The 24,252-nt window shown below is 36.0% G+C and overlaps 1 protein-coding gene across 7 annotated transcripts in view; it reads left to right on the top strand.

Moving 5' to 3' along the window:
* The window catches only part of MEIS2 (Meis homeobox 2), a 229,639-nt gene that overhangs the window by 56,132 nt on the left and 149,255 nt on the right, over positions 1-24,252 (top strand). For all 7 annotated transcript variants that reach the window (XM_053697961.1, XM_053697959.1, XM_053697962.1 and 4 more), the window contains exon 7: positions 7,564-7,678. In XM_053697961.1, coding sequence (XP_053553936.1) covers positions 7,564-7,678 — 115 coding nt within the window. The remainder of the gene's footprint in view (positions 1-7,563; positions 7,679-24,252) is intronic.

The raw sequence follows: 24,252 nt of genomic DNA, 5'->3' as shown, positions 1-24,252 counted from the left end.
CTTTTATTCTTGCAGCAGGCGTTTATGTTTTATTTTCTTGGCTATGCATAGTGCAACTGAGATCCAGTATAATGACTGTTAATATGCAACTTACACATTGTACCCTGTTAAAAGCAAATTTAAGGATTTCTACTGTATACTGCTGCAACTTTGTGTTTATATGCCAAATTATTACCTCAATAAAAATTATATAAAAAAAAAAAAAAAATATACTACAGGTTTTCAACAAAGGATAGCAAAAGAACAAATAAAAAGGTGATTATAAAAGTAAATTGAAAACTAACTTAAAATCACAAGCTCTTTATGAACCATGGCATTTAAAGAGATATCAAACAAAAGTGTTAAAACAAAGTAAACATAAAAAATCAGATTGTTTTAAAAACACATCAAACAATCGACTTGTTTTTTTGTGCAAAATTAGCTCTTAAAAATTATCAGTATAGTTATTTCCTATAGTGAAATAAGGAAGCTGGCATGCTGACTCTTCTGTGCATGGGCAAGAAACTGACTTCCTGATTTTCTAGCATTTACTGACCAGTAAGCCAGCTCAAGTTGTTCTAGAAGATTTATGTCATCAAGCTATATATGCTTTCCTGTAAAAAACCCAGCCCCCTTGTGGGACTTCGTGAGAAGAAGTAATGGATCCTGCACAAATTAAAGGGACACTCAAGTTAACATTAAACTTTCATGATTCAGATAGATAGATAGAGCATGTAATTTTAAACAACTTTCCAATTTACTTCTATTAACACAATGTGCACAGTCTTTTTATATTTACACTTTTTTTATGAAAGTAATTTTTATTGAGTATTTCCAATGGAAAAAAAACAGTTACAAACAAACAAAATAGAATGCATAAAAAAAAGAAAAAAAGTGTAATACAATTTGGTCAAAAGTAACATATATCAAATCTATGTCAGTAGAAATATATGTAATACGCTAGAATCCAAAATAGAAAAGAAAAAGGAAAATCATTGAAAAATAAATAAAATACAATTCTTTTGTTATCAAAATCTGAAACAATACCACATGCATTTTTCACTAACATTACATCTTAGTTTCTATCTCTATTTTCTACATAGAAAATCCAGTGTTCCCACAATGCTAAAAAGGTATCGTCCGTGTCTATGAGATAACCTGATGCACTGATCATTTATATTTATACTTTTTGAGTCTGCAGGTCCTACTGAGCATGTGCAAGAATTCACAGAATATACGTATATGCATTTGTGATTGGCTGATGGCTGTCACATGATACAAGGAGAATGGAAATAAACATAACTAAGATTTGCTACTCATTTGAAGCTCAGGCAAAGTGCTATTACATTGTCTTTTTATCATGCTTTTGTTGCTTATGCAAATCTACTGTATTTACTGGTCCTTTAAGTTAAACAAACAAATAAATAAATAAATAAAAGGCAAAATCTTTTTAACATGATAAATAATACATACTGTAATGATTTATATTATTTGCTTAAAGCTTTTTTATTACAACAATGAAACAGACCATTTTATATTCCTTTGATGTTCACTTTCATGTCCCTTTAACCTGTGCACAAAAATATGTTAAAGTGATGAGGGTTGTTAAAGCCATATATAAAATATTTAAAAAAAATAACAATCAGATGGAATAAAAGATATAGCAACACAAATGTCTCCACAAAAAGAGGAAGGCCATTTAAAAGAAGAAACACACAAACCATCTCCATTGTGGTATTTGAAAAAGTCACCACTGTATTACTACCATATTAAAGGGACATGAAACCTAACATTTTCTTTCATAATTCAGATAAAGCATGCAATTGCAAACAACTTTCTAATTTACTTCTGTTATCTAATTTGTTTTGTTATCTTGCTATACTTTGCTTTAAGGGATACCCAGGTAGGCTCAAGAGCAGCAATGCACTACTGGGAACTAGCTGCTGATTGATGGCTGCACTTATATGCCTGTTGTTATTGGTTTACCCAGGGTGTTCAGCTAGCTCTCAATAGAATGAAGCACATTTGATAATAGAAGTAAATTGGAAATGTGTTTAAAATTGTATGCTCTATCTGAATCATGAAAGAAAAAATTGGGGTAATAAGGCCCTTTAAGTCCCTTTAAGGATGGTTGAGGCACACACCCAGCCAATCCAGAGCTAATGCAGGAGTACTGCTTATCTAAGACAGTGGAAAGCATCAGAGGCAGTTGGTATGTGTGGCATTTACAGATATTCTGAATGACTGTTCTATTTCTATTTTATTGTATACCCCAATGACTATGTATTTAATGTTGTATTAATAATACAGGGAGTGCAGAATTATTAGCCAAGTTGTATTTTTGAGGATTAATTTTATTATTGAACAACAAACATGTTCTCAATGAACCCAAAAAACTCATTAATATCAAAGCTGAATAGTTTTGGAAGTAGATTTTAGTTTGTTTTTAGTTATAGCTATTTTAGGGGGATATCTGTGTGTGCAGGTGGCTATTACTGTGCATAATTATTAGGCAACTTAACAAAAAACAAATATATACCCATTTCAATTATTTATTTTTACCAGTGAAACCAATATAAAATCTCAACATTCACAAATATACATTTCTGACATTCAAAAACAAAACAAAAACAAATCAGTGACCAATATAGCCACCTTTCTTTGCAAGGACACTCAAAAGCCTGCCATCCATGGATTCTGTCAGTGTTTTGATCTGTTCACCATCAACATTGCGTGCAGCAGCAACCACAACCTCCCAGACACTGTTCAGAGAGGTGTACTGTTTTCCCTCCTTGTAAATCTCACATTTGATGATGGACCACAGGTTCTCAATGGGGTTCAGATCAGGTGAACAAGGAGGCCATGTCATTAGATTTTCTTCTTTTATACCCTTTCTTGCCAGCCACGCTGTGGAGTACTTGGACGCGTGTGATGGAGCATTGTCCTGCATGAAAATCATGTTTTTCTTGAATGATGCAGACTTCTTCCTGTACCACTGCTTGAAGAAGGTGTCTTCCAGAAACTGGCAGTAGGACTGGGAGTTGAGCTTGACTCCATCCTCAACCCGAAAAGGCCCCACAAGCTCATCTTTGATGATACCAGCCCAAACCAGTACTCCACCTCCACCTTGCTGGCGTCTGAGTCGGACTGGAGCTCTCTGTCCTTTACCAATCCAGCCACGGGCCCATCCATCTGGCCCATCAAGACTCACTCTCATTTCATCAGTCCATAAAACCTTAGAAAAATCAGTTTTGAGATATTTCTTGGCCCAGTCTTGACGTTTCAGCTTGTGTGTCTTGTTCAGTGGTGGTCGTCTTTCAGCCTTTCTTACCTTGGCCATGTCTCTGAGTATTGCACACCTTGTGCTTTTGGGCACTCCAGTGATGTTGCAATATGAAATATGGCCAAACTGGTGGCAAGTGGCATCTTGGCAGCTGCACGCTTGACTTTTCTCAGTTCATGAGCAGTTATTTTGCGCCTTGGTTTTTCCACACGCTTCTTCCGACCCTGTTGACTATTTTGAATGAAACGCTTGATTGTTCGATGATCACGCTTCAGAAGCTTTGCAATTTTAAGAGTGCTGCATCCCTCTGCAAGATATCTCACTATTTTTTACTTTTCTGAGCCTGTCAAGTCCTTCTTTTGACCCATTTTGCCAAAGGAAAGGAAGTTGCCTAATAATTATGCACACCTGATATAGGGTGTTGATGTCATTAGACCACACCCCTTCTCATTACAGAGATGCACATCACCTAATATGCTTAATTGGTAGTAGGCTTTCGAGCCTATACAGCTTGGAGTAAGACAACATGCATAAAGAGGATGATGTGGTCAAAATACTAATTTGCCTAATAATTCTGCACTCCCTGTAATGATTATATTAATAATAAGCTTTACAATATTATGCAGTGCTGAATACATAGTCATTGGGGTATACAGTAAAATATAATTAGACTTGATAATTTATGCTCTGAAGGTGTTTTTGCATCAGCCAATAGGATTTTTTCTACCTTAATTCCGATTGGCTGATAGAATTCTATCAGCCAATCGAAATCTAAGGGATGCCATCTTGGATGACGTCACTTAAAGGAACCGTCATTCAGTAAGAAGACTTCGTTTGAAGAGGATGCTCCGCGTCGGATGTCTTGAAGATGGAGCCGCTCTGCGTTGGATGGATGAAGATAGAAAATGCCGTATGGATGAAGACTTCTGCCCATCCGGAGGACCACTTCGCCCGGCTTAGATGAAGACTTCTCCCGGCTTCGTTGAGATGCCCGGTTGGATGAAGATTTCTGCCGCTTCCTTGAGTATGGATGTCCGGTCTTTAGAACAGTAAGTCGATCTTCAGGGAGTTAGTGTTAGTTTTTTTAAGGATGTATTGGGTGGGTTTTATTTTTTAGATTAGGGTTTGGGCTGCAAAAGAGCTAACTGCCCTTTTAAGGGCAATATCCATCCAAATGCCCTTTTCAGGGCAATGGGGAGCTTATTTTTTTTTAGATAGTATTTTATTTGGGGGGTTGGTTGTGTGGGTGGTGGGTTTTACTGTTAGGGGGGTTTATTTTTTGTATTTTTTTTAAGGGCTATTGATAGTTTAGGCTAGGTTTTTTTTATTTTGGGGGGGCTTTTTTATTTTGATGGGGCTATTAGATTAGGTGTAATTAGTTTAAATATCTTGTAATTTGTTTATTATTTTCTGTAATTTAGCTAATTTAGCAAATTTTTGTACTTTATCTAATTTAATTAATTTAATTGTTTTTAATTTAGTTAATTTATTTAATTGTAGGGTTAGGTTAGGTGTTATTGTAACTTAGGTTAGGTTTTATTTTACAGGTACTTTTGTATTTATTTTAGTTAGGTAGTTATTAAATAGTTAATAACTATTTAATAGCTATTCTACCTAGTTAAAATAAATACAAACTTGCCTGTAAAATAAAAATAAACGCTAAGCTAGCTACAATGTAAATATTAGTTATATTGTAGCTAGCTTAGGGTTTATTTTATAGGTAAGTATTTAGTTTTAAATAGGAATTATTTAGTTAATGATAGGAATTTTTAGTTAGATTTATTGTAATTATATTTAAGTTAGGGGGTGTTAGGGTTAGGGACTTAGGTTTAGGGGGCGGCAGATTAGGGGTTAATAAATATAATGTAGGTATCGGCGATGTTGGGGGCAGCAGATTAGGGGTTCATAAGTATAATGTAGGTGGCGGCGGTGTCCGGAGCGGCAGATTAGGGGTTAATAAATATAATGCCGGTGTCAGCGATGTCGGGGGCGGCAGATTAGAGGTTAATAAGTGTAAGATTAGGGGTGTTTAGACTCGGGGTTCATGTTAGGGTGTTAGGTGTAGACATAAATTTTATTTCCTCATAGGAATCAATGGGGCAGCGTTACTGAGTTTTACGCTGCTTTTTTGCAGGTGTTAGACTTTTTCTCAGCCGGCTCTCCCCGTTGATTCCTATGGGGAAATCGTGCACGAGCACATACGACCAGCTCACCGCTGACAGCGCTGGTATTGGAGTGCGTTAAGGAGCAGAATTTTGCTCAACGGTGAGAGAAAACTGCTCGTTAGCGCCGCACAGCCTCTAACGCAAAACTCGTAATCTGGCCGTTTATCTTTTATAAAGAGTTCTACATCCCTTTTAAATATATATATATATATATATTAATATATTCTAATTCTTTAGAAAAGCTTAGCATTTGTCTTTAATGAGGAATTTTGTAGAAAAAAATATTGATTAGGTTATCTAAGTGATTAGTATATGTTGTACCAGTTTATTTTCCGTATTAACCGTATTTTGTTACATTCTATGTTTATTTGTTTTACAAAAACCCTCTCAGTGTAGTATATTTTTATGTGCTAGTATCCGTTAGCGATTGCTGCGACAAATTGCACAGCTATGTATTCCATCCTCTGAGGGCACCTGGGGGATACAAATCTCCATGTCTGTAATATAACAAAGAAAGTGAAGTCATTAACTCCACTTTATGAATAACCTTCAGAGATCAACATAGAAAATCACAAGGAACCAGGCAGATTTTGTTTTGGACTTACGAAGGGAATGGATTCATATGGATAAATTATAGGCTTTAAAAAATTTATGAGGCAGAAATAAAATTTAAGGAGTTCTGGCTCTCTGGCTCCTGGGATCTTACATTTGCTGCATACATTTATGTAACATTTTTTTTCTGTATTCCTATGCTTCATCTAAGTTTCATTTTTGAATATTGTGTATGTTAAAGAAAAATATTCTCAAATTTAAATGATAAAAAGTTGATATGAAATATTGTAATCTTATATAAAGACATTCTTATATGACTCTGTGTCTCTATGGTATCACAGAACTTAAATATAAATATATATATATATATATATATACACACACAAACACATACATATATGATGATCTATATGTGTGTGTGTTTGTTGCACAGTAGGACTCAGAGACCATCTGGAAACTCCATCATTAAATGGTCCCTGAGACTCCACGAGAACTTGTGTTCAAAGTTTAAAGGACACTAAACTCAAAAATTTTCTTTCATGATTCAGGTAGAGAATACTATTTTAAACAATATTACAATTTACTTCTATTATCTAATTTGCTTCATTCTTTAGATACCCTTTGTTGAAGAGATCACAATGCGCATGGGTGAGCCAATCACACGAGGCATCTGTGTGCAGCCACCAAACAACAGCTAATGAGCCTATCTAGATATGCTTTTCAGCAAAGGATATTAAGACGATGAAGCAAATTGGATAGTAGAAGTAAATTAGAAAGTTGTTTAAAATGACATGCTCTTTCTAAATCATGACATAAAAAATGTGGGTTTCATGACCCTTTAAAGTGGCATGAAAGTCATAATTAAACTTTCATGATTCAGATATAGTGAACAATTGAAAAAACAAATTCCAATGTACTTATATTTAGTGCTCCAGATATGTGCACACTCCTGATCCTACTGCAGTATGCACTCATGAAAAGGAGCTAAGTTTTAACAAGGGATATAAAGAGACAAAGGTTAATTCTATGTTCTACATGTATCAAGAAAGTTTCATTTTGACTTCCATGTCTCATTCATTTTCAGTGATAAAAATGTGTTGGATAAACTACATATATGTGGGAGATATATGTTTTGTGTTTTAATGTATTGAATTATCCTGCTTCATCTTTCCCAATGTTTCTATTGTGCTACTTTTTAATTCAGTTGAAAGAATGCCCATGTGAGCTAGCTTATCTCTTTTCTTGTTATTTATGTACTGTACATGGTGACTGAAATAAGGAATTTTATATGAGAAAATAATTTCTTAATTGTTAAATCCCGTTAACCAGGGAACCACATGTCCTAGAATTTCTGTCTGTATGGATTACTCTGCCTATAAGTATGAACAAATACCATTCAAACCTCAATGTTCTTGCTGGTTTCTAAATTTTAAAAATCGTATCAACTCTTGCTTTAACCTCTCTAACCTGTTCATTGTATATTCTTGTTGCTGGTCAAGCTCCCTCTTGCTAACCTAGCATTTTCCACTCTCTCTTTTCTTTCCATGGTCATTCATTCTTTTCAATTGTGCACTGGCCCCACAGAACCCAGCTTCATGGAGAGATCATGATGATGCTGTATCCACGCATTCTGCGGGTACACCGGGGCCCTCAAGTGGAGGTCACGCCTCCCAAAGTGGGGACAACAGCAGTGAACAAGGTAAGACTTCAGCTTTAATTTTGGCAGTGGGGATAACTCCCCAAGCACTGTACGGACTATTGCAAGCATTAGGGTGTAGGTTGGGGAGTACCTACCCGAGCTAAAACTTGGGCCACCTATATCATTGATTTACCACTGATATAACTACTTATGTAGAACGAATAGACAGAAAAAAAATACCTCATAAAGGCTAAAACCGAGCTACATCTATAGCAAGGAAATGAAGCCCCTCCTTAAAGGGACACTTAAAGGGATACTAAACCCAAATTTTCTTCTTTCATGATTCAGATAGAGCATGCAATTTTAAGCAACTTTTTAATTTACTCCTATTATCAAAAATTGTATTTGTTCTTTTGCTATCTTTATTTGAAAAAGCAGGAATGTAAGCTTAATTGCCGGCCCATTTTTGGTTCAGTACCTGGGTAGTGCTTGCTGATTGGTTGCTAAATGTAGCCACCCATCAGCAAGCGCTACTCAGGTGCTGAACCACAAATAGGCCGTCTTCTAACTTTACATTCCTGCTTTTTCAAATAAAGATAGCAAGAGAATGAAAAAAATAGGAGTAAATTAGAAAGTTGCTAAAAATTGCTTGCTCTATCTGAATCATATAAGAAAAAAAGGATTCAGATACAAATAAATGATAATAATAATAGAGCATTCAATTCTAAACAACCTTCCAATTTACTTCCATTAACAAAATGTGCACAGTCTTTTTATATCTACACTTTTTGAGTCACCGACTCCTACTGAGCATGTACGTATATGCATTTGTGATTGGCTAATGGTTTCAACATGATACAGGAGTATAAATACAGATAACTTTGAAATTTATCAGAAAAAGATCTACTACTCATTTGATGTTCAGACTAAGTGCTATAGCATTGTCTTTGTATTATGCATTTGCAGTCTACTGTATTTACTGGACCTTTAAATCTCATCCTATTTATGGCCACATAGTCTTGCAATGTGCTTTCTCTGTGAAGTACATATCTACATTTCTTGTTGAATTGTATTGTGATTCTTGTACCATCCATGTTTTCTAAGGTTTTTAGATTTGTATGCCTCTGTGCTGAATAAGTACTCTGGGTAAACCAAGAAAGATAAAACATTCATTTTTTATCTTTTACTTTTCTTTGCATATACCCTTAGAATATACCCTTAGAATCATTCCCTCCCTAGTACTTAGACACTTGGTTTTGACAATGGTAAACTTTATCTCCTGGTTACAGGTAGAACAAGGTTTTAGTGTCTTAATTGCATGTTTTGTTCCCGTCTATTCAATCTACAGGTGCAAAAGCCTCATTTGTGAATCAGGTTATAGGAATTAGCCAAAAAGGGAAATTGCTACACTTAGACTTAGACAAAATGTCCTTATTTGTAACTTGTTATATTTAGTATTAACATTTAAATACCCTGCATGTCTCTATTGCTGACGGGCACAATATGGACCTATTTTACTCTATGTGAAACTTGCAGATTTCATTGAACTTTCAAGTGTTGCATTGTAAGGGATTTGTTATATGTCTTTATGAAAATTCTTCATGTGGAACAGTTTATCATTACACTTTAAAATTCTGTCTCTGCTGTGGAACTTTTCGATGTTATGCAGAATCTCAGTGATTTGTGGAAACTGTCAAATAGTTATATAGGATGCCTATGGGACTCTGGTGTTAGATGGAAGTGTGGCATCAATATGTAAAATCTCCCTTTTGTGCCTTGTTTCCTGTGTTGGGTGATACTTTGCTAATGTATATACCATCATATTTGTTTATATTTCCTTTTGGGGGTTTTTGTGCAACCTATATATTTATAATTTTGGGGCGCTATACAAATAAGTGATAATAATATGAGTTTCTTGTAACCTGTCAGTGTTGCCTGTATATATCACTTTGTTCCATGCTACCACATAAATGCCACAGTGTTGTCGTAAGATCTCATTCCAATCCATCTGGATGTAAAAATTATGTGACATTTTAAAAGCCCTTTTAGTTTATAGAGCGTTAACAGCCCGCATACCTTGCACAGAGGTAATTTTACAGTTGTATTCCTTCGCACAAGAAAACATTTTTTTCAAGCACCTCTACTTTACATTATCAGCCTTCACCTTAAAACCCCATTTGGTCTCTTTTACATGGAAAATCCTGGTTGTTTGCAAGTTCATCAAACAAGTAAGTTTTGTACAAACTCCGTTCATGTGTTAAACACAAGTGTTTCATGAGCACAACTTAGTGCCTAGATGTTTAAAAAATAGAATTATAAAACAACTCAGAATAAATTTAAATAGTTTATTTATTGTGCCATGTATGGTTATTATTTGAATAAAACAAATCTCCAGTCATGCATGGCTGGCAGTAATCATCAGTACTTAGTCTATTAGCTGTCATATTTTACTTTCGGTTTGGCTGTGTACTGTTAGCTTGTGTGAAAACTCCTCGATAAGTCTGAGAAATGCCTGATTCTTAGTTAACCTGACTTACCTATTAGATTATATAGAAACTCTGAGACTCTTCTGATGGACTGAAATGCCTCAGAAAATTAAGATACAAACATTCAAACTTGCATATGTTTTGGTATATGGAAATTCTTATACATTAGAATAGTAGTTTGGTATTAAATGTCTGTGTTCCTTGTTATGCGTAATCTTTTAGTACATATCGTAACATTATAGTTTTTTGTATAATAATTTTAAAGAAACATTCTTATCCAACAAAAGCATCTATTTTTTTAATTACTGATCCCAGCTTGCTATGTGTTTAACCCCCACAAAGAGGTTAAAGTTAAACACATAGATAAAGTCCCATTCAGGAGCCACAAGCATTGTAGATAAACGGAAATGGCAGTAATATGTAGCTGCCAATCACCAGTGGTTTCCTGCTTAGACACAAGCATGTTTATCTACAGCATATCTTTTTTGCATTAGAATGTTCCTTTAAGTGGAGCCTCCCTGTTTTAATGTTACATGTCCTGTTTGGAGCTTGTTGGTGGTTGGACAGTATGCACTGGTTTGAAATCATTCTGAAGTGTACATGAAGACTGTGCTTGGCCTTGTGGCATCTCAGTACAGTATGGAAGCTAGGAATCTCAGCACAGTATAGGCCTTGCCACCTCAAGTGTATGGTATGGGTCTGAATATCAGAAAATGTATTCTAATATTTCTGTACTTGTAATAAATCCATGAACTAGTGTTCTTTTCACCAAGGTTAACAGAAGTAAATTATATGTTTTGGGCATTGGTGGGTCAATAAAAGTATATCCAAGCAGCTTTTACTAAACAATATGTAAGATTATTACATCTGAAATCTGCAGTTTCATCTGTAATTTCCCCTAAAACATATATATGTGACTTTTTTTGGTACTTTCCTTTACATTGACATACAAAGTTATATGAAACATAAAAAAAAATAAAAAAAATACTTGCCTTTAAATTAAAGTTTAATGCAAGGCATATATTTGCTCAAATACATGTTTGTACTAAAACTCTATTGTTTTCTTAAAATTTGTGCTTAAAATATAAAGGTTTTCCAAACCCACCCATGGGACTCATTATGCAAGTCTACTCATGGGTGTCTACCTGAGTAGTTGCCGGGTGCCGAGTACTAGCCAATGAGCATGCATGTGTTCGGCTGGTGACGTCACTCCCAGTGCCACGGTGGCTGCAAAGGTACAGAATACTGCTTTATTTACCAAGCTGCACACATACATGGCATTGTATGGTCGACCCATAGAATCTATTATTGATTTGTTAGAAATAGTGCACGGGTGTTCTGAAGAGCTTAGAAATTAGCATATGAGCTTACCTAGGTTTAGCTTTCAACTAAGAATACCAAAAGAACAAAGCAAATTTGATGATTAAAGTAAATTGGAAAGTTGTTTAAAATTGCATGCCCTATCTGGATCATGAAAGTTTAATTTTGACTAGACTGTCCCTTTAAATACGCATGTGCAAAGCCAGTATTATGTGCTGGAATGGAAATCTTCACAGAGTCCGGTGCGCATGCGTTGGTTTCCTCCTGTACTGCTTATGCATTGGAGAGCAGCAACGGCCAATTTTCAAAGTTATAATGAATCCATATGATTGGCCCCTTATCTCGAGGTTTGAACAGCCACTTTTTAGGGGCTATCGTAGGTGATGTCAGTGATCAAAATTACAAATTAAATTTATAAGGAAAACAAGCTTAGTTTGGAAAGAAAAGTACATTCATATTATTTATGTTATTGTGCTGCATCGATTCATAATGCTTCAAAGTGGGCATTTTCCATATAAACCACCTGCTAGCTTCATCTTGTGAAACAATGTTGTTTGACCCTCACTAGAAAATAAGATTGCAAGCTGTACTCATTGTTAGTGTCGGCATTAACGGATTATAGTGGTAAAATGTGCATGGTGTGGGTGAGTCCTCATACCCAGGAACACGTTCTGCTAAACTGCCAGGGGGCTGATATACTGGATTCCAGCACATTATCCACACGCCAGTGCTGCAGGCTCTCTATATCTTGTGCTATTATTTGTTGTAAACGTGTTCACTTGTCTGGAAGAGGCCCCGGCACTCTGATTACTATACACACATAGCCTTTCTGTGAGCTGCCTAAGTATTTCCATGTAACATGAGGTCATTGCAATTGGCACACAATTCTATTCAGATAGTACAAGTAGGTTTGCAAAAACATAAAGGGTGTTTTTTTAATAACTGAACTTTGATGCTAGAAACATTTACATAGAAAATAGATAGTAATCCACTGGTTTCGCAGTGACTATTTTCTTAATAGAATCAGCGTAGACTCAGCTATACGGTGAGATACTCCTTCCATGGATTTTGCTTCAGTTTGTGGTTTTATTTTATTTTCACTTTATGTGTAAAATATACTCTCTCCTGACTGCATGTTATCAGGACAGGCTCAGTGAGTATTGTATATTTGTCTAATGTAGGTTAATTCCTAAATGCTTTATCGCAACATTTTGCTGGTTAACAAGAGGCTACATAAACCCCCAATAACATCACATTAATGTAAACTTAAACAATGACATACAATACCTGGAAGATGTAAGCCAAGCATTCTAGAATTGTATATGTTAAGTTTCTAAGAAACCTAGAGAGTTGTGAAAACATGAATCCTTTTTCCCCCTCTCTTCTTTTCTTTGTTGAAGAATTCTCCTGATGCCTGTTAGACCTTAATTTAAAGGTGTAATTAAACTTGAATGCAGTCTCATAAACAAAAGATAAACAATAAAGCAGCCGCATCGCCTGCTGTTTCATAGCTTTGTCAGCCAGCTGTTTTGGGCCTAGTGATTTTTGCTCTATGCCTGAGCTGCATGGACAGAGGTCAGCACGGCCCCGGTTCTGTGCACAACACTCTCACAACATGTTTTCATCACTTGAGATTATTAAATTCCTCTGAATGCAAAAGGATGCAGCCTGAAAGGGGATTGTTCTCTGGATAAGAGGATATTTTAACATTTTATTTCTTGTGAAATTGCCAATTTTCTTTCTTTTTGTCTGCAAAGGTGTGAGTGGAACAAAACAAATGTAATTAGAAAGAATGTGGTCAGTGACCCTGAATAGGGCAGTGAGTGGTGGGGAATACAGTTTAATGCTCAGCGTCTTTAGTAATAGACTGGGCTGTAGTATCTAATGGTGCTGAGTATAACTGTTTCTAAATTACTTTGCAGAAATCCCCCAGGATTTGTTCCCTGTTTGTTTGTTTGTTTGTTTTTTCCATTGTAGTCTGTCTAATTGTATTTCATTATCTGGAATAAGCTCATCATACTGCATTGAATAAACTCTTTTAATAAGTGTTTAAATCCACTGGTTTGGCAGTCGTGAGCCATTCGGAGTGACGCAGGACTAGATTTTAAAAATAGGAAACATTTAATAGGGAGCAAAAACAATATCTAAACGAGCACTATCTTTACTATCTATCTGTTTTTTTTTAACAGTTGGAAAAAATACTGATGCTTGTGAGTTGTGTCACTGTCCAACAATAAAGCTGTGGGAGATGTGCTTATAAGCCAATGAGACATCAGGCTATAAAGGAACTTTGTAGTAAAAAAATGACATGCTCTAAGTTATTAGGTAAAGTCATTGTCACTATTCTTCCAGGAACTCAAGTATTTAGACCTTGCAAAGGGGTTAAATTAAATCCACACATAAAGTCTTGCCGGTGATTGTCAGGGTTGTGCAACTGCTGTTGCTCGCCACCTGTTTCCTGCTTGGGACCAGCAGTGCTCTGCAGCTCCAGAGCAGGACTTTATGAATGTATTCCACCATGAGTAGTTTAAGTATACACAAAGTATAGCATGTTATTTTTCCACTACAATGTTCCTTTAAGACCTAAATACACTTCATGTTGGCTTAAAAATAAAAAATATACAGCTTTAACTTAAAGGGACATGAAACCCAAAATTGTTCTTTCATGATTCAGATAGAGAATACAATTTTAAGCAACTTTTCAATTTACTTCTATAATCTAATTTGCTTCATTCTCTTTGTATACTTTGTTTAAGAAGCAGCAATGCATTACTGGGAGCTAGTTAATGCATTGGGTGAGCCAATAACATGAGGTTTATATATGCAGCCACCATTCAGCAACTCCTGAGCCTACCCAGATATCCTTTTCAACAAAGGATACCAAAAACACAAAAATATTAGATAATTGAAGTAAATTGGAAAGTTGTTTAAAAGCCTGTGCTCTTTCTGAATCATGAAAGAAAAAAGTTGGGTTTCATGTCCCTTTAATTTAGAGTTTTCTGTCCCTTTTACCTGTTCTTGTGTTATTCTCTGATACCTATTCAACACTTTAGCAAAGAGGCTGTATTAGACTACACAGCAATGGGAGATTTCTCTCATCTATGTGAACCAGCTCATTGTGAGGATAGGCATTTCACTGATCATATATTCTCTATATCCTTTATATAAATGTATAACATATTTTTTTTTTCTTTATGGCAGAACTAAAGCTGTTCACACAAAGTAATCAAAACCAGCCATGTTTGGTAATTTGCTGTTACAGAAAAAAGGGAATTTTGTAAATAAGTTTTGGATTGCGTTGTGTGCAGCTGAGCACTGTGTGCATCAGCCAGACGTTGCTTTCACACAGACACTTCCCTTCTGACCAATCCCACTTGTACTTCTTTCCCTTCTTGAAATGCTACTCCATGTACCTACTACTATTCTCAGGGGAGCTCTGCACATGTTCATTGTTTCTTCCTTGACCGGTTGGAGCGGACGCTCTAGTAGTATCCCCAGGTGGGGTTCATTACTAAAAGCTGAGAATAGATGCATTAAAGGTAGAGGGAGACTTTCATGATCCCATTAGCATAAGAGCGGGTAAATTATTCATGTAGAGTGAGAGTTCAGAGGGTGGGGGTGGAAGTCTTGGTAATGTGCAGTGTTTTCTGATGTATCCCACTCTGCTTGGGCTCCTTACTCCCACATTTACGGGAATGCTCTTGTGGCTGTTTGAAGCTGTGCTGAGTCTTTTAGCTTCCAAAGCTCCCAACAGGCATGTCTGGCTGTGATCCAGGAGCTATATAACAAAGTTATCAGTGCTTCAAACGAGAACCAGGCCAAAACAAAATAAGGACCAACATATATCTGTGTTACTTGTCAATACCCACGCTATACGTATGCATGTATGGTATACAGAATAGAATAAAGCATACAGCTGTATGCATACACTTGTGTAATGAGCTGTATATGAGTAAACTTATAGGGATATTTTGATGCAATAATGACATTTTGTAATTAGTTAACAGTTTGTATTTATTACTCAAATGCATGCTTGTAATCTGCACTAGGTACAATTAGGGTTGCCACATCAGCCATGTTTTCCTGGACACATGAGTTACCCTTGCTCCAGGGTGTGAAGGGAGGAACATGAATACTGCTTTCCAGGGTCACTATTTGTGTGCTGTCCAGCAGTACAATGCATGTTTCCCTCTGCATACCCTGCAGCATGTGTAACTCATAAGTGGAAAACATGGCCTAGGTGGCAACCCTAGGTACAGTCCAGAGCAATGCTGGAGCAGGGCACTGTCAGTGACTGGTGGCTATGAACATATGCCACTCCTGATTGGTTTACAAACCATGTCCAGCTCAGGAGCCATTTATTGCTCATGAGCACTATTTTAACTGTGTGTTTAAATTAAACATTTTGCATGAATGTAACACCATAGCTGCCAGTGAGTATGTGTGCCCTAAATACTCTGTTAGAACCTACTTGTGTAACTAAAAACTGTGTGCAGATAATAAAGCTATGCATTATGAAGGTAGCAGATACCACCACATTGTGGTTCTTAGTGGGTATTAGGTCACGTTATTATTACTTAAAGGGACAGTATACTGTAAAATAGTTTTTCCCTTAATGTGTTTACAATTGCGTTTTTTACCAACTGCAGAGTATAAAATGTATGAAAATTAGCTTTTTAAGGCTTATTTGTGTATATTAAAGCTCTGATTTTGTGTTTTGAAGCCACAACCTATTAAAATAGGTTGAGCTTGTAGGTATAATCCGATCTCATTACTGTATCACATTGTGCAAATATACCTGCTTCTTTATCTTATATCTGTCCTTAAAACAATCACCAGTACTTTGAGAGAACAATGGAAAATCAACATTTTATTACCTTATCTCTGCTATATAGCACTGGGAGTGTAATTTCTTCTGCTGGCTGTGTTTACAAAGCTTATCTATAGCTGGTACGCGCGGCCACAAACTTTCAGAATAGGTGGGGATACCACATGCTAAATTAACAATTTCAAATGCCAATATAAGGGTAAAGGAGCTACTTGTAAACAATTTAATACACTCCAGCAGGTAAAGTGGATCATTGGGAACAAATTAAAGGGGAGAAAATGTTTGAGTAAACTGTCCCTTTAATGAGCTAGTAGTGAGGAGTTTACAGTCTGCTTGCAGGCTTCTCCTTTCTATGTTGCCTGGAATGTGTTTGTGTTTTCAGTGTTTTCTGTGCATCCTTGACTTCAGTTATAGCACCTCAGTTGCTAACCCTCCCTTCCCCATGCTACAACTCCTCCCTAGACACATTACATTCAGACCTGTGTCAGTTAGTGTCAGGCAGGCATACAGTTTGGAATGTGAATACAGACACTGCTTGCTGCTACTGGACGTCAAGCAGTGCTAAACACACTACTGGCATGTATGTGTGCGCGTGAACAGCAATACGCACAAAAGAGCCTAAATATTCAGGAAAGGAAAATGTGATTAGACAACATTTAATTGCAGTGCCATATGAGAGATGATAAAATAGAATTTGTTTGCTTGGCTGATATTATTTGACTGCAGTTTTCATTTCTTTTATATTTTAATATTTGTTTGCAATTTTATGTGTAACTTGACATGTCAGATACTACGTCATTTAAATAAATTATCATTGAATGAAATACATTAAAAAGTAAAAAAATGTTAAAATAAAAGCCTTTCCTCAAAAAATTTAATATTCAAAATACAAAATGGTATCTTTATTATAATAATATGATGGACATTTACTTTTATAAAAAGCTGAGGTAAAGCTGCACTGTTTATATATTGAGAGTTGTATTTATTGTAAAGGTTTATAGTAGGTTTATAGTAAGTGTGAGTTACCATAATAGTAGACTGAGTCTATAGGTTTCAGGTGTCTTAAAGGGAAAGTCTACTTGAAAATTGTTATTGTGTAAAAAGATAGAAAATCCCATTCCCCAGTTTTGCATAACCAACACTTATATTAAAGGGACAGTTTAGGCCAAAATAAACTTTCATGATTCAGATAGAGCATGTCATTTTAAACAATTTCCCAATTTACTTTTATCACCAATTTTGCTTTGTTCTCTTGGTATTCTTAGTTGAAAGCTTAACCTAGGAGGTTGATATGGTAATTTCTTAGACCTTGAAGCCCACCTCTTTTCAGATTGCATTTTAACAGTTTTCACCACTAGAGGGTGTTAGTTCACGTATTTCATATAGATAACACTGTGCTCGTGCACGTGAAGTTATCTGGGAGCAGGCACTGATTGGCTAGTCAAAATAACTGAAAAAAGGGGCAGTTTGCAGAGGCTTAGATACAAGATAATCACAGAGGTTAAAAGTATATTATTATAACTGTGTTGGTTATGCAAAACTGGGGAATGGGTAATAAAGGGATTATCTATCTTTTTAAACAATAAAAATTCTGGTGTATACTGTCCCTTTAATATACTTTTTACCCAGACTGGTCACTCCATCCTTAACCTCAGGATTAAAATTCTTAAAGGGAATTTCAAAGACTCTCATGAACGAAAGACGTTTGAGATGAAAATGATCACACATTTCAATACCAGAAATGAAGGACTTCATGTAGACTCTGGCTTTCTCACACACTACCATAATTTTCTATAATCTCTCATCTTATTGTCCTATATTGGTTTCTTTTTCCTTTTTGTTTTTCCTCTCATCTGACCTATTTACTCTCCTCTGTTTATTTATTCTTTCTGGCTATTCTCAGCTATTTTCTCCTTCAGACACATTCTCTGCTTTTATGACCCCCCCTCTCACCCCCCTTCCTCCCTTCCATTTGTTGTATGTGATGTGTATCTATATCAGAATGATCAGTATTGCTTCAGACCTGAGGAAGAGAGGAAAACTCTCGAAAGCTTGTCTTTTAAATATTATGTTAGTCCAATAAAAAAGGTATCACTGCATACTGCAATACTTTGTTTTTTGAGCATCTATCTACTGGACTAACACGGCTACTCCAATCTTCACTACTATGTATATATATATATACTTTTTACCTCTATGATTACCTGTATCTCCTGCAGACTGCCCCTTATCTCAGTTTTTTTTACAAACTTGCATATGCGTGTATGTATGTATATATATATATATATATATATATATATATTTGTGTGTAGGTATATATATATATATATATATATATATATATATATATATATATATAGATAGAGAGAGAGAGAGAGAGATTCCAATGACTCTCTGCATTTTGTAAGGCTTTTACCCAAAATAAAATATGATCAAATGTTCCTCAGTTGCAACGCTATCCCTCCCCCAATATCCGAGCAGTTTTGAACTCTTGATGGGATTTATTTGACACAGACGCACCCAGAGACACTAATGTAGACTTGACACAAACTAACAAATTCTATGCTCTTTCACTACGAAACACTAAAGAAGCTTTATAGGCAAATAGTTTCTCTTATCCATATAAAAGAAATGTAAATGCGTAAGTTAAAATATCTCTGGCAAGAAAATAGTGAAGTTCAAGTTGTTTCAACTTACCTGATACTAGCAGAAGTCTTGTACATGACTCATACTGAAGTATTTCCTCCTGTCTGAGAGGGACAACTCCTCCATTGCACTGCTAGTGAACAGGGCCACATGCCTCAATAAGAAAGCACAGCAACTTGTTATTAAAAAACAACAATACTAATACTTTTTTACAATATTCTTGTTTTCATAGAACAAAGTACAATGTCCCCTTAATATATGCCCACTTTTTTTAAAACACAAATATATGCAAATTCATTGAATGACACTGAATAATAAATAAATATACAGTTGGAAAGAGACAGTCACTGAGATGCTCATTAATATATATACTTAAAGGGACATTACATTTCTTTCATTATTCAGATAGAGAATACAATTTTTGAAAAGTTTCCAATTTACTTCTATTATCAAAAATGTTTCATTCTCATGTTATTCTTTGTTAAAGAGATACCTGGGTAGGTTGCGTGCACATGCCTGAAGCACTACAGGACAGGATATAGTGCTGCCATCTAGTGCTACTGCTAATGTTTAAGAATCTTGCAAAACTGCTGCTATATAGTGCTGCAGACACGTGCACACTCTTGAGCTTGCATTTCTGCTTTTCAAATAAGGATAACAAGAAAACGAAGAAAATATGATAATAGAAGTAAATTAGAAAGTTTTTTAAAATGTTATGTTCTATCTAATTTATGAAAGAAAAAAATTGGGGTTTATGTCCCTTTAAATGGGCAAAAGTTTCCCTTCATGCCTGGAGAAAGGTCCCATGTTTTTATTCAGGAAGGTGTCAAAGGCACATCTGCCTCCAGAGCTTTTCACTGCTCACAGAAAACTTGCTCCTATGCATTGCTCTTTTATCACTTATGATTTATCTGCAGAAACATTTGCTGTGTATATAGTGAGAAGAATTGTATATTAAAGAGATAGTAAAATCAAAATGAAACTTTCATGATTCAGATAGAGGCTGCAGTTTGAAAGAATGGTCCATTTACTTATTTTATCTAATTTTGTTTTGTTCGCCTCAGATTCTTTGTTGATAAGCATACCTAGGTAGGCTGAGTAGCAGGAATGCACTACTAGGACCTAGCTGCTGATTGGTGGCTGCACATATAAGCCTCTTGTCATTGGCTCACCAGATGTGTTAAGTTAGTTCAGTAGTACATTGCTGCTTTTTCAACAAAAGATATCAACAGAATGAAGCAACTTTGATAACACAATTAAACTGTAAAGTTGTTTAAAATTGTATGTTCTATATGAATCATGAAATAAAAATATTTGGTTTTTATGTCCCTTTCACCTCCTAATTCACAAAAAAATAATAATCAGATTGTGAATTATACCTCTGAAATATATTTACATACATCTCATGAAGTGAGTATTCCCCCTCACTTTAGATAAAGAAGCTTTCCTTCCAATTACAGATCATTACACAGGTGGAGCCCTCTATACTGCTGGTTTGGCTCAGGGAAAGACTATTCATGCTGATGGGAATGCAAGTTGTTACAGGCCCTGTAGTATTGATTTGTGTGGTGCCCTCAGCACTTATTGTCTGTCTCTGGGGGAGGTCACACACTGCAGTACATGTGCTCCCGGCTTTATAGGGCATAAGTTCCAGTCAGACCTTCAGCAACTTCCCACAGGGAATTCCATCACTTCTGTTGCATTCGCTGCTGGCTGTCTTCTGCTGCTCTTAGAATGGTATCTTCCGATTCACATTTTGTGATGATGCAGTGATTACCTCTTTTATTACTAGTGTTTTGTGATCCATCAGTTTTTTACACCATCCAACACTATTTAAAGGGATAATAAAAACTTTTTGGTTTTGTATAGAAATGGTCACTTGCTCCCTAGAGAGGCCAACAAGCAAATTCGGTAAACCTAGGTTTTTAAAATACTGCAAATTGCCTAAACAAGCTGTGTGATTTGACACATTTGCAGGTTACACAATTTGTATTTTGGACTATATAGGGAGTGTGGGACAAGTACAAGTGCACAAAAGCAAGAGTTGTTTGGGGCAAAATGTATCATCCCTGCAGGTGGACAGACTCAAGTAGTAATCCTGTCCGCCTGCAATCTCTACTTGCAATGTTGCATTGCACAGAGCAATTTAACATTGCATAAGAGGTTTCTTGTGCAATGCTGCTCCTGCTCCGGCACCGCCACTTGCTAGAGCAGGGCATGTCAATCACCCCGAATGAGCGAGTGTCACAGTAATTGATCTCACCTGTGAGGTGACGGAGAGGAAAAAGAAGCAGTTTCTGCTACTTAAATATGTGGTAGCAGGTTCGCTTATGCAAATCTGCTCCACATAGCCGAAAAAGCTGCAAATCTATCCCTAATATCCCTTTAAGCTTAAACTAATTATATGCAACATGGCAATCCTCTAGATTTTAAGTTTTTTGTCCCCCTCCATCTACTGTATCATTGTATAGTATCAAGTCCAATATTTGAATTGTAACTCCATCTAATGAATCTGGTAACATCCTTAGACTAGTTTGTATTAATGGAAACTGACTCCTCTAGTAATAGTTTGGAGATGATGTAAGAACTTGCTGACTCAAGGTGCTGCATGGATTTCTAACCTATGGATTCACAGCTTCTCAGATTATATGAGCCAGAAATCACACTATTACAAAGTGTGGCAAACTATTTAAACTATTAATCTGGTAACTATTTCTGTGAACTTCAGATGTAGTTCCTATTATTTACTAAGGAGAAAATTAATATGGATTATGCTATTTTAAAGTAATATGGGATGTTGGTTTTTTCATGAAAAAAATAGCAATAGGTCAGACCGTCAAAATAAATGTAATGTTAGATATATATAATCTTCTTCCAGTACATCATCTGTAATTGAAAGCAGTGTGTAAACAATTTATATATTGCAGCATATGTCTTTATTTGACAGCATATTGTGATGTCATCATATATGCAAATTAGTTCAAACTAGGAAATAAGTTTCAAAGTTTGCAGGTCTGAATTACTAACATTTTTCAAATGTGTCTGAGATCTTTTTTGTTTTCCGGTTTGGGCTGTATTGTAATTTGTTAGCATAAGATGAGAAGTGATACAGATGAGAAGCTGTTAGTAATAATCCACTGCATTTTATACATATAATATGGTTTATGTTTGAAGGATCAACATCCTGTGTATCAGGAAGGGGTTAACTAATTTGGGATTTCAGGAACAGTCCCATTGTGCTTGCTTGTCATCACTCCTCTCCTTACAGGCATTCATGTGGCAACCAGTTCTCTTCCTGTTACCTGATACAGGGTCTGACGTGGCTAATGCACAGTGCAGGGTCCCTCATGTCTCCTCTATTACTTGGACCAGGATAGCAGGATCTCCCTATCTTCCTACACATTGTTAGCTTTTAATCAGTTTACACTGAAGTGGTTAATTAAGTCCTCATTAGCAGTCGCAAAACCAATTCCCAAATCATATACAACTCTAATTCAACAGTTTTTTTTTGTTTAGTTGTTTTTGTTTTTAACGAAAACCACCATGAAGCAGCAGATTTGCAACACTTTCCATTTATAGCTATCAGCTTATGTCCCATCATACGATAGAAGTACAATATGATGTCAGTTTCCACTGTGTTTGCCTTTTATATGTGAAATAATAAAATAAATATATGTCCTTATGTTCACACTGGCACATCACAGTCTAGCTGCTGTAGCTTTAAACTCACCAGATCAAGAATATAAGTAATAGCTAAAGCTGAATTAGGAAGTGATGTAATAGAATTCTCTCTGATGAGCTTACTCCAAACACTATCATTAAACGATGTTATATAGAGTAATAAAAGTAATTGTATCCCTATTTACCATGGCAGTAGCTTACATGTTTAGAGCATTTGTCACTTGGCACTATTTTAATATTTAATAAAAATATTTTTTTACCCCCCCCCCCCCCAGAAAAAGCCTGTGGATAGCAGGATATCCTTCAACTACACTGAAAAAACTTAATTAGGGCTAGATTACAAGTGGAGCACTAATTTATTGCGCGGGATAAATAACCAGCCATTACAAGTGCCTATTGAGCGCACAGCTTCCATGCAATGCAATCGCGTGCGCTGGTATTACAAGTGAAGCGCAAATATCACGTTCATAAAAGCACAATTTTGTGCTCCACTCGTAATCTGGCCCTTAATGTTAGTGCTAATCAACATCACTGTGCATTTGTAGCTTTATGGCGAGCACATGTTACCACCTGGTAAGCTTTTGTGTATAGCGCATCAAGTAGTGTGGTCATTTTTCTAACGGTAAACTCACAAGTAATGTGATGTCTGCATGTCCTAAAGGACCTCTAGTTTCTACAGTGTCCAAATGATATAACAGACTGATATAATAATACAGCCGGAGACTTAACAATACAAACATTAATACAACTCCACAACTCCATCAGTGGTATTAACAGACAAGCAATACTGTAATATAACAGTGATATAACAGCACAGCTACTCACAGCACATGCAGTTTTATAATGACAGCAATCAGGGGCAGCTGTAAATGAGCTTTTAATAACACATATAATAAAAAAATGATTGTGTTGTTATAACGATGGATCAAATAAAACAGTCTATACCATAGGATTATAGGTACAATGAGGAAGTTGTAGAAGACATAAGTTATCAGAGTCAGATACATTGGTTTGCACTGCTTTACAGATACAGTTATAAACTTGCAAACAGATTTATATGAAAATACAATTATTTTCTGTTTGTGAGTCTGTTCTGTACTGAAGTTGATCAGGTTCACTAAGGTGTGTAATACATGGCCTTACTGCAGGCAATCTCTCAAATACAAGACGCTTTTAAAAGAAAGGAAAGATATTCTCTTGAGAGTTTGTCAGCTTCATGTCTCTTTCCAATCCCAAAGCTAACTTGTCGGCCCTGTTTCCCAGGGTCCCTGCTGACTTAACCTTTCACCTCACCTCTGCCTGCTAACCTCCAGGCACTATCTTCCTGCCAGACAAGCTCTAACAGAGTCTCTCGTTTTGTAGACATTCTACATCCTTGCTGAGTGTCTGTCGGACCAGTAAGATTGTGTACAGACACCCTAGCTGGCATCATCATACTGTATAATGCTAAACTCTGTATTCAGGTTCTGTACCTAATAAAAAATCATAACTGACCATACTGTTTTCTACAAAGTCTTCCTTATAGACATTTATAAATTATACTCTGTACTTATTTATCCTCCAGATGTGACTTTTTATTCCATGTGCTCCATCTCTCCACCTAACACATAAGAAATCTAGATCTCTGTGATATCGCTCTGTCTCAGACTCTCTCCCATTTATGTCTAATTTCA

This window comes from Bombina bombina, chromosome 1, assembly GCF_027579735.1.
Source record: "Bombina bombina isolate aBomBom1 chromosome 1, aBomBom1.pri, whole genome shotgun sequence".
Lineage (NCBI taxonomy): Eukaryota > Metazoa > Chordata > Amphibia > Anura > Bombinatoridae > Bombina > Bombina bombina.
This window is presented reverse-complemented; position numbering and strand designations above follow the sequence as displayed.